The 11257-nt window shown below is 35.8% G+C and overlaps 1 protein-coding gene across 2 annotated transcripts; it reads right to left on the reverse strand.

The window, feature by feature from the left end:
- Positions 1–1515: 1515 nt before the first annotated feature.
- LOC110895056 (cysteine-rich receptor-like protein kinase 2) lies at positions 1516–11028 on the reverse strand. Of its 2 annotated transcripts, none has more exons than XM_022142316.2 (8): positions 10925–11028; positions 7923–8721; positions 7062–7184; positions 6020–6159; positions 5317–5527; positions 4253–4487; positions 2759–2909; positions 1516–2114 (listed from the first exon to the last, which is right to left on the reverse strand). In XM_022142316.2, exons 1-8 carry the CDS (start codon positions 10925–10927, stop codon positions 1782–1784), a joined length of 1995 nt encoding a protein of 664 aa, XP_021998008.1. In that variant the 5' UTR covers positions 10928–11028; the 3' UTR covers positions 1516–1781. The 2 variants fall into 2 exon arrangements, with proteins under 2 accessions (XP_021998008.1, XP_021998009.1); XM_022142317.2 differs by having other exon boundaries at positions 7923–8709; positions 10925–11023.
- Between the last annotated feature and the right edge of the window lie 229 nt (positions 11029–11257).

An 11257-nucleotide genomic window follows, 5' to 3' on the forward strand; every position in this document is an offset into this window, starting at 1 on the left:
CAACAAACCCACGGATTCCATGCAATAGTTAACCACGCGCACGATTTCCTTCTTTATTGCCATCACTATATTTTATTGTTTATGTTATTTGCCATTTAGTTAGATTAGTGGGGTAGTGGTGATTCCATCATGCACGTATTGTTAGTTTATTTATGTTTATTCCACACTTTGTTTTGTAAGCCTATAAAAGGCTGTCTTATTTCAACATTAAGGGATTAAGGGTCTGAATGAAAAATTAGAGATTATCTTAAGTCTGCATCTTGCCAATTTCTTTTGAGCTTGATCCACTCAACGGATTATCTATCAACCTACTTCTTATCAATTGGTATCAGAGCGGTCTTGATCCACTCTTATAGACGCTCGAGAATGCAACGAGTCGTTGGCTCGCCGCCACCGTCCCGCGTGTCCCGTCACCCCCTTCAGCCGCAACACCGTCACCTGCCTCACTACCACCACAACCAACCCTAAATATCACACCATCACCACCACCACCACCACCGCCAATGACTTCAGCCTTTGTTGTTGAACCATCATCAACCCCAAAACAAGTACCGCCTACATCAAAACCATCCCCGAAAAGGCCGCCATCACCCACACCATCTGCACCGAAACAATCCTCACAAAAAGCACCACCACCCGCATGGCCTATACCAACAACTCAACCTCTAATAGATGTACTGTCGAATCAAATAAGCACACCTTCAAAGATAGATGAAGAACTTTACAAGTGGCGACCACCATGGCACGTTACCAAAACTCGTTTGTATGGCGTTCGAAGAACCGAGTGGCGACCACCGTGGTTCTTATTTCGACCTTGAGGACAAGGACATTTTCAACCGGGCGGGATTGATGTGTGACTTTTTCAGCAAACCCACGGAATCCATGCAAGACTCAACCACCTACACGATTTCCTTCTTTATTGCAATCACTATATTTAATTGTTTATGTTATTTGCCATTTAGTTAGATTAGTGGGTTAGTGGTGATTCCATCATGCACATACTATTAGTTTATTTATGTTTATTCCACTTTGTTTTGTAAGCCTATAAAAGGCTGTGTTATTTCAACATTAAGGGAATGAATGAAAAATTAGAGATTATCTGAAAGTCTGCATCTTGCTAATTTCTTTTAAGCTTGATCAACTCAACGGATTATCTATCAACCGATTGGTTCTTATCACTTATCCATACCCATTCTCATCATCCTTTTTGTACAACTAAACTATTACAAAAGACCCCTCATACTATTCAAGATTTACACTATAGTCCTTATACTATTTACTACCGTAACACGAACTCACTTTCAAAAGCCCAAAACTTAACCCAATAACAGGAAAAACCGATTCGTTGAACACATAAATTTTTGGTTATTACACACCAAAACATAACATTATATATAATGCTTGTTAATGAAAAACATACATAAACATTATGATGGCATCTAATCAGGATCGTATTATGATGACCTCTAATCAGGATCGATAAACACAAGAATGATGAAATCAGTACACAATCAATTGACAAAGAACCGATTCGTATTATTATTTTTATAAGAACGAATTTTTTTACAAAGCCAGTGTTTGTTTGTTTGATTATATAGTCGCGGGAGGAAACGTCACGACGGTTTGTAGTGAACGTGTTGCTTCCTTTAATTCTACTACAATGTCACAACTGACCCTAAACTTATTATAATTACATATAGCACGCTAACTATACTAACTGAGTTTTCCAATAAAACTAACGAACTAACAAGATCAATGATTAATTCCAACACATTAGTGTGTTACCTTGGGGAGAATTGATAATGGGAAACCGTAGCAACCGAAACTAAATTATCACGGTCATGATAATGTATTTGTTCTTCTAACTCGTTTGATTCATTGTCACCGATAAACGGGGGAGTAGAAGGTGCTGGTAAGGATTCATCATCTTTTACTAGCATTTTTAATGCCAGTGATATTGATGGTCTTAAAGATGGAGCCTCTTGGGTGCACAGGAGACCCACATGTGCAACCTTTATGGCTTCTTTTTTAAAACTGAGATTAGGGTATGCGTGAAACATTAGATTTGGGTCAAGGATTTCTTCCACCGTGCCTTGTTGGAAATGCCTCCATGCCTGTTTTAACAACAAATAGTTTAAAAGGAAGATTAAAATTAAAAAAAAAGTAAAATTGTTTATCAGATTGCTTGTTTTAGAGAAAGTATAGACTAAGAGGTTTCGACCCGCTAATGGATAGACATATCATTTGTGTTATGTTTTAGCTTTCACATGTCAAATTTGTAAAGTTGGTTAAATTGGTAATGGGTTGAGTGGGTACCAAGTCGCCCAAAATGTATTCGAACTACATAAATTCTCTTTAATCATTTTTAAAACGCTAATTATTTGTGATCTTTGAGAAAGACAAGACAAAAAGTGTTTGCGGGTTGGCCCAACCAACCTGGTCTGCTCTGAAATATACTTTTTTGACCTATTACACGACCAACCCGACCCACCCATTGTGCCACCTCTAGTTAGACGAGTAAAGTCAAAACATCAAAACTGTTGTCATTAATGTATTCTAGAGGTGTGATTTAATATGTATTCGTTAGGAACATATTTGTACGTGGTGTTGACTATTTCAGTGTTCGTGTAATAATTTATAAGTAAATATGATAATCTAACATTATGGTTTACCATCAAACTGCCCCTAACTTTGATATTGTTGAGGTCTGTATTTGCAGAAAATAATAATAAAAAAAATATGAAGTTTGAACACTTACAATTGATACTAAGCTGTCTGAGTATTCTGAGTTTTTACTCCTGTTGTTCTGTAATCCGGTAACTACCTCCAGCAACAATACACCATAGCTGTAGACATCTGCCTTTTCAGTTAACTGACCAAGGGCTAAATATTCTGGAGCCATATATCCGCTGAAATTAAATATGTAAACTGTATCAGATTCTTTATTCTGCCATTTAATGGTGTTATCTTTTTGTTGCTTAAACACTAGAGGTGACAAAACAGGTGGATCGTGTAGGTTGTGTAACAAGTTGAAACTTGTAACTTTTAGCACGTGTGGAAAAGGGTCGGGTCAGCTTAGCTGCAAACACTTTTTTGTCATTCCCTTTTTGAAGTATATAAATAGGGCAATTTTTTTATAGAATGGCAATATACTTTTGCCTTTGGTCCTTTCTGCTAATTAGGGGTTAGCAAACCTTAACCGTTAAGGCCAGGGGGTGTGGTATACCGCCCCCGGCCACATCACCACTTTTAGCGCCCCTTAGCGCCCCCTACCCATCCCCTGCGAGCCGGGGGGGGGGGGGGGGGGGGATCGATCCTTCGCCAGCCCAGTAACGAGCGCTATTAAGTATGCATCTGGGACCCATTTCTTTTCCACAAATCACATTTCCCTCTTTTTTGATTTCCTTTTTCTTTTTTTATATTGTATAAAAGGGGCTTTAAACCATTGCAAGGATTTTAAAGGTATGGGCTTTAAAGCCCCCATATGAGGTGGCGCCTAGGTGGAGCTGATGTGGCGTGATAAAGCCCGTAGGGGCTTTAAACCACACCGTTTAGCCTAACTGAAATTAACCGATAACCGATATTAACCAACGGTTATGGATGATGCTATTTGATTAACCGATAAGTTAGTTATGGACATGGTTAAAGGTATCCTATAACCGAACGTTAACCGAACCGAAATGAATTAAGACATGCTTTTAAAATATATCTATATTTAAAATATACATGTTAAGGGAATCAAACTCTATATACATAAAAAAAACATATACGAAAGCTTTTTATGGTACTTAGTTTTGATATGCTTAAAAAATAATTATGGTATAAAATTTGACTCGTTTTACGCATGTGTATGTTTTTTTTTTTTTTTGTCTTTTTTTAATTTATAAAAATGATTGTAACTAAGACAATAATCGTCTAATATGTTAATCTAGGTAAAGTTTTAGTGCAAACTTAGATTGGTTAATTAACCGAAACCAAACCATAACCAAGTCTCATAACAAATTAACCGAACCGAAGTTCGGTTGTGATTATGGTTAAGGAACTTCCATAACCGAAGCTAGCGGTTACAGATATGGTTAAAGGTAAAAACGAAACCGGACCGCCATTTGCACAACCCTACTGCTAATCATAAATAGAATTTTATTTACAGTATGACACCTTTAGTTTGGTAAGAACTACAATATGAATATGAATAATATACTCCTATGCACAAGATTAAAGCAATCAAAATTCTAAAAAAAAAGGCACTTACAGTGTTCCTGCAATGGCAGTGCTGATGTGGCTCATATCTCCTTGAAAAGATCTGGCCAAACCAAAATCAGCTATTTTGGGACGAAACCTCAAGTCTAATAAGATATTAGACGCTTTAATATCCCTGTGAATGATCCGGTTTTTGGTATTTTCATGAAGGTAGACAAGACCTTCAGTTGTGCCTATAATGATCTCAAATCTCTTTTCCCAATTTAGTTCCTTACCTTTCATTGCATCTGCAATCAAATAAAATCTCAATTTTATTAACTTCAATAATACCGAATTATTGACGCAAAGATATGGTTTGAACTATACATCAGGCAGTAAAATACAGGTGGCAAAATAAGTGTGACGAGTAGATTGGGTAACATGTCAAAACAGGCAGGGGCTAAAACGGATAATTTTGGATACCTGTCAGAAAGGGGTTGTGTTAGAGATTGCAAAAAAACCAGTTGTAAAAAAAAAACCCGAAAAAAAAAAGGACGGTTTAAAAAAACCGGAGCGGTTAAAAAACGGTTTTCTAAAAACCGGTTCCAACTTGATTCGACCCGGCGGTTTGTGGAGCCATTCGTATTCCCATACTTTGAAACGGTTAAAACCGGTTTTTTGTCCCAAACCTGTTTATAAACCGAACCGCATCGGTTTAACCGGTTTGGGGTTTGAACCTTAGAAACCTGTTTCAAAAAAAAAAAAAAAAAAAAAAAAAACCAGTTTTCTTACAACATAAAAACCGGATCGGTTTGACCCAAAAGCCTTTTTGTCCAAATAATTTAATTGTGTTACAAATACTAGTGACAAACATGATTAGATTAATTATATGTTCTCTATCATGTAATATTTTGAATATAACGATTTAAGAGGTATTATGCATTAGATATACACTATGCATTTAACAGGTATTATGTATTTTACACTTTTACCCCAGTTTAACGTGTTAGAGAATAGAGATAAAACATAACCCAAAATGATCCATTTATAAGTAAACGGACTGTATATTACCACCTCTAAGTAACCATGATGTATACTTAAATCTTATGATTGTTGTATTTAACTTTGTGTCTTTACCAAAAATGAAGCGATCGAGGCTCATATTGGGTAAATACTCATATACAAGAAAACTTTCTGGGCCCGAACAGCTGCATCCTAAAAGCCTGACCAAGTTTTTATGTTCAAGACTGCTAATCATATTAACTTCATTATAGAAATCAGCTTCTCTGAACTTATTGTTGAAAAAAAGCCTCTTGACGGCAATCTCTCTTCCATCTGGAAGAACTCCCTGAAATTTTTCAATATATTGTTTGAAATTAGTACTTGACAGCAGAAAATGATATAAGAACAGTTGAGTTTTATTAGATATAAAAAAAGGATCATGTTCGGAAAGGCCACCCAAGTATTCAACCTTTTTTCACTATGGCTACCTGTATATTGAAACTACTTAATAGCCACCAAGTATGTATTTGGTTTCCTTTGTACCAATTTTGGCCAAAACAAGTCGGATGACGAAAATCCACTTAAGAGTCTTGGAGAGGAAAAGATATCATTAACGATGTGTCAACATGTTATAGGGTAAAGTACACAGTGGTCCCTAGCTTTCCTAAAGCCAGGGACTAAATGCATTACAAAGTGCAAACCCCATGGACCATCCGTGTACTTTTGGAAAGGTAGGGACCAAATCCAAAATTTTGGTAAACCACACGGAACATCCGTGCACTTTACTCAAAGTTTTAATAGAAAAAACTGATATGTGTAATGTCACATAGAGTACTACCTTGTATACAGTCCCAAATCCTCCTTCCCCAAGCTTATTGGAATCATCCCAAGAGCTTGTGGCTTTCTCAATAGTGGAGTACTTGAAGTTCAAGCTACTGTCAGTAAGAATCTTTGCCAATTTCTTAGTGTCATATGAACCTGAATATAATCATTAATGCAAAAAAAGGATTTTAGAAGATTAATTATGCAACACTTCATTTCAAAATTCTAGACTTCTAGTATGATGTGATCCCTACCATTATGTGGTAGAGGTGACAATTTTGAGCCATTTGCAAATAAATTGTCATTCAGGTTATGTTTTACCAGGTTAAACGCGAGGAAAAAGTAACTGAAAAGGAAATGGGTTGAATGTGACAAATGGGTCAAAAGTCACCCAAAGTGTATTTTTAATGCACAAAAGAACCGAAATTTTTCGGGATATTGGATTTAGTTAACCCCAACTTTCAATATTTGGCCGATAACACTCCCAACTTGCGACTTGTACTACGCCACTCCCAGCTTTTAACTTATTTCCCTCTGGCACTCCCAAACTAACTGAATGCTAACCCAATTAGTTTTTTTGCTAACTTGGCACTTGTTTAGTGACGTGGCATCTATTGTGGTGCTTGTTTAGTGATGTGGCATTTTTTTATGACGTGGCATCTGATGTGACACTTGTTTAGTGACGTGGCATCTGACGTCAGCTAACTGGCTTAGGGTTCAATTAGTTTGGGAGTGCAAGAGGAAAATAAGGTGAAAGTTGGGAGTGGCGTGGTACAATTCGTAAGTTGGGAGTGTTATCGGCCAAATGGTGGATTATTATGTAATAATATCATTTTGGTAAGCATATTTAACATACCAATTATATTTTAAAAAAGTAAAAAGTTTGGACAAAAAGTCTTTTGGGTCAACACACCCAACCCAGTTTGACTCTTACCAAAAACTTACTAGTTCTGACCCAAAACCACAACCTGTCTGACCAGCCCATTTTGCCACCTAAGACTAAGGCATGGTTTGTTTTAGTCTCAAAAATTAATCAAAGCGAAGTATGTATGGTGTACCTGTTCTCTTCTTTTGTAGCCATCTCCATCTTCGCATATACAAAGCGGTCAACAATGCAACTGCAAGAATCACAATGGAGCTAACAACAACTGTTATAACCGCTATCATCCTTCCTGAAGAACCTATCAATAAAAAACTATAAGCAATCGAAAGGTGGGGCCCCAAGTCCCAACAATCTCTAATGTTCATTTATATGAAATATGTAACTAATGAGGTTAGGATCATTTCAATATTCATGGATTGTGATAATCTTTTAGGAAAATCACCTAGTATCTGTAATTAACAAGTTGAACAATGGTACCGAGTTCCTCTAGTTATTAAAGGGCAGATGCCATAGAATGGCAACTATATACTTTGTTCATTTCAATAGGGTCATTAGAGTTAAATAAAAAAAGAGACCACATTGCGACATAATGTATTTCGGTTTTTTAATAAAATACCAAAGTGATTTCACTTTTGTCCCATTATAATCGCGATACATTTTATGTACATTTGAGTCATTGAAAGATGAATTTTTGTGTTGTTTGGGTCATTAAATGGTATTCTAATGATGACTCAAACAGGGCAAGACTTACAAAAAGCCCGCATAACGACCCCAACGAGAAAAAAAAAAAATCATTTTTATGACCCCAAATGTATTAAAAAAAGTACCAGGACTAATACATGACAAAAGTGGAAATACGTTGGTATTTTATGCAAAAAAAAACTAATTGATTTTAACCGAACCGGTCTCCAATTGACATATGACCAAAATAGCATGTTGTTTGAAACTTTATAATAACATATATTAAAATGAAAATAAGCAGGTACCATGTTGGGACAGCAGTAAACATACATTGTGAAAAAAAACTCATTGTTACCTCTGTTTTTACTTCTGCTTGGCTCAGGATTGAGAAAATCGGTATCAGAATACCTCATAAAACATCCAGTCATCAACGCACGCCCTTCAGACCAAGGCAGACATCGCATAATAGATACCGATGCAGCCTCCAAACAACTCCTACAAGAATTTGCAGTCAACGTCTTCCAGCAATTCGCCAACACATATGCTGACTCATTCACTGTCCCAGAAATAACCACTTCTTCTCTTGCAAAATATTCACCGTTAGTCATCGCATCCTTACCCGCAGCTAACACAGCCCGCCTTGCTGAATCTTGAAACACACCACTCTTCCTTGTGGTATTCCCACAAATAAAAGTGTCACCGGGCCCCACATATTCCTCATAGAAGCTGTAGTTTTGAAATCTCATAAAACAACCATCTTGATAAACAGTAGCACCCGTATATGGAAAACATCGGGAAGTAGCGTAATGTGCTGAGTCATAGCATAAGATGCAGTCGGTTGTTGAAAGATCACCATAGCATTGAGCGAGTCCGTAATTAGCATTGGGTCCCATGCCTGCACTTGCTGTTGCGAAAAATGTAGACTGTATTTGTTTTTCGAGTTTTTCGGTTGTTTTGATAAAGTTTGAGCTGAACTGTGTTGAATTGTCTTCTGTCTGGTTATAACATGATATTTTGATGATTTGGTTTCTGGGAGCCCCCTCTAATCTATCTATTGTAAGTAGAACTATGATAATACTCATAAGAACAGATGATGTCTCTATTGATCTCTTCATTTGCAGACTGAATTTGGAAACTTGTTTCTGGTAGAGAGGCTGTTCGATACACAATTATGAATCAGATTCTTTGAATAGAAACAATAAATACAATTGTGGTGGAAACAAAACTTGTTTATACTAGCCAAACATCTTGGAAAATAAAATACCTGAATCACTCAAATAGGAAACTAAATTAAGACTCAAATCCTGAACCAAAACCCAAAATGTATGACTTGATAATTAGAAACTCCTTAAATAAATACACCCAACTTAAAAGATACTTATACCCCTGACCCATTCGATTATGTGAACAACACGATTCAGTACCAAATTAGGATTTCAAGAATATAACATCTTCATGGGTATCAGAGCATGATTCACACTCTTAGTAACATAATTCTTCAAGACAATGATCAAACTCAAACTACAGCTACTTAACTACAATTAACACAGTCAATAATCGATTATATGATTTTCCTCATCAATAATTCCACCTGATATTTGTCATTAAGTAGCAATATAAACAATTAGGTATAAGTTAAAAGAGTGAAATGGAGTATTATTACATACATATATCCGAAATCATATATCATCATCCCAATCTATCTCCACCAGTATGAAACGGAACGAAATATATAATCAGATGATACATAATCATAGCAAAACAAAAGTTGAAAAGGAGCACATTAGTGGAACATTTGCAAGCTCAATCTAAATTAAGAGATAAAAACGTCTAGACAATCTCAATATTCAAACTAACTAATGATATATGTTCATCATGCTTTAAATTTCAGTCTAACATTCAAATCCGGCGTAATAGCATAAACAAAATTGACAAAATAAGAACAAATGCAACAGACAGATCAATTCTAGTAAACAATCATCTGAGAGTAAATTGCCATTTTAGTCCCTGAGTTTTTGTCCAAATTGCCATTTTAGTCCAAATAGTCTTTTTTTTCTCCTTTGGGTCCCTGACTTTTCCTTTTTCTTGCCATTTTGATCACATTGCCTAACTTAGTCTAAAAACAGGTTATAATCAGGGGTATTTTTGGCATTAAATTATTATGAGGTATAAATTATGTTGTAAACTACCCCCGGTTATCACTACACAACAGTTATGCCAAAAATATCCCAGGTTATAACAAGATTTTTAGACTGAGTTAGGCAATGTGATCAAAATGGTAAGAAAATGGAAAAGTCAGGGACCCAGAGGAGAAAAAAAACTATTTTGACTGAAATGACAATTTGGACCAAACCTCAGGAACTAAAATGGTAATTTACTCATCATCTAAATACATCGAAAGTGAGTGATAAAACATCTAATCCATCTCAACTTTCAAACTAGCTACAGGAATTTGTGTTCATCATGCTTTAATTTCGGTCTAATATTCAATTTCCACGTAATAGCATAAACAAAAGTGACAAAATCAGAACAAATGCAATGAACAGATCGATTCTAGTAAACAATTGTTAGGCTTAGAATTGAAGAAGAAGACTAAAGAGAGAATTAGGTTCAAATCCAAGCTAACCTTCTCATTAACAACCACCAGATATTAGTACAGTTGATAACAACCTTCTAACTAACTCTTACCAACTAAACCTCACACTATAGACATATTACACAAGTACCCCTCATACACTTTCAACTAATGACATAACAGTCCCTATACAAATTGTTATCTAACAACAATGAAAACTATATACATCATAAGTGAGTGAGAAAGTGTCTAATCGATCTCATCTTCCAAAACTAGCAACACGTATCATGTTCATCATGCTTTTAATTTAGATCTAACATTCAATTTCGACCTAAAAGCATAAACAAAATTGACAAAATAAGAACGCATGCAACGGCCAGATCGATTCTAGTAAACAATCAGCTATATACATAAAAATGAGTGATAAAACATCTAACCGATCTCAATTTTCAAACTAGCTACAGAAATTTGTGTTCATCATGCTTTAATTTAGGTTTAAATTCAATTTCGACGTAACTTCAAAAACAAAAATGACAAAACACGAACGAGTGAGTCAATGAGATCGATTCTACTAAACAACGAGCTTTACAAATCGTAAATAAGTGATAAAACATCTAATCGATCTCAATTTTGAAATTAGCAACACAAATTGTGTTCATCATGAAGTTTAACTAACATTCAATTCCGAAATTTCAGAAACAAAAATGAACGAATGAGATTGATTCAAGTAAACAATGAGCTATATGAATCGAATAATTGAACTTCTGGATTCGAATCCTTACCATTTGTTACACGATATTGAGCGAATTGTTGATTTGTTGGCTTCGAATGCATTGTTTTGATTGATATAAATTGGAGGGACTGAAGCATGTGCGAGAGTTGAACAGTCCACTCAACAACGGTTGTTGACGGTGACGGTGACGGTGACGGTGATAACTTTGTGCGGGACCCACCAACACGTTTTTTTATTCAAAACCGGAACGTTTTTGTATTCAGAGTTTCAGACGACTCTCCTGTTTATCATGTGTGGTCACATAATACCTTTTTTTCGGTTTTGTTATTTTCTATGAATTTCTTTTTCTTATTAGAGTTAATTATACAAATGGGTCCTGTGG

Source organism: Helianthus annuus, chromosome 12, assembly GCF_002127325.2.
Source record: "Helianthus annuus cultivar XRQ/B chromosome 12, HanXRQr2.0-SUNRISE, whole genome shotgun sequence".
In the NCBI taxonomy this organism is placed as follows: domain Eukaryota; kingdom Viridiplantae; phylum Streptophyta; class Magnoliopsida; order Asterales; family Asteraceae; genus Helianthus; species Helianthus annuus.

Coding starts and splice junctions, on each gene's coding strand:
- LOC110895056 (XM_022142316.2), bottom strand. Junction 5,528..6,019: donor GATTTGGGACTGTATACAAG/GTAGTACTCTAT, acceptor GAAAAATTTCAG/GGAGTTCTTCCAGATGGAAG. Junction 2,910..4,252: donor ACTGCCATTGCAGGAACACT/GTAAGTGCCTTT, acceptor ATTTAATTTCAG/CGGATATATGGCTCCAGAAT.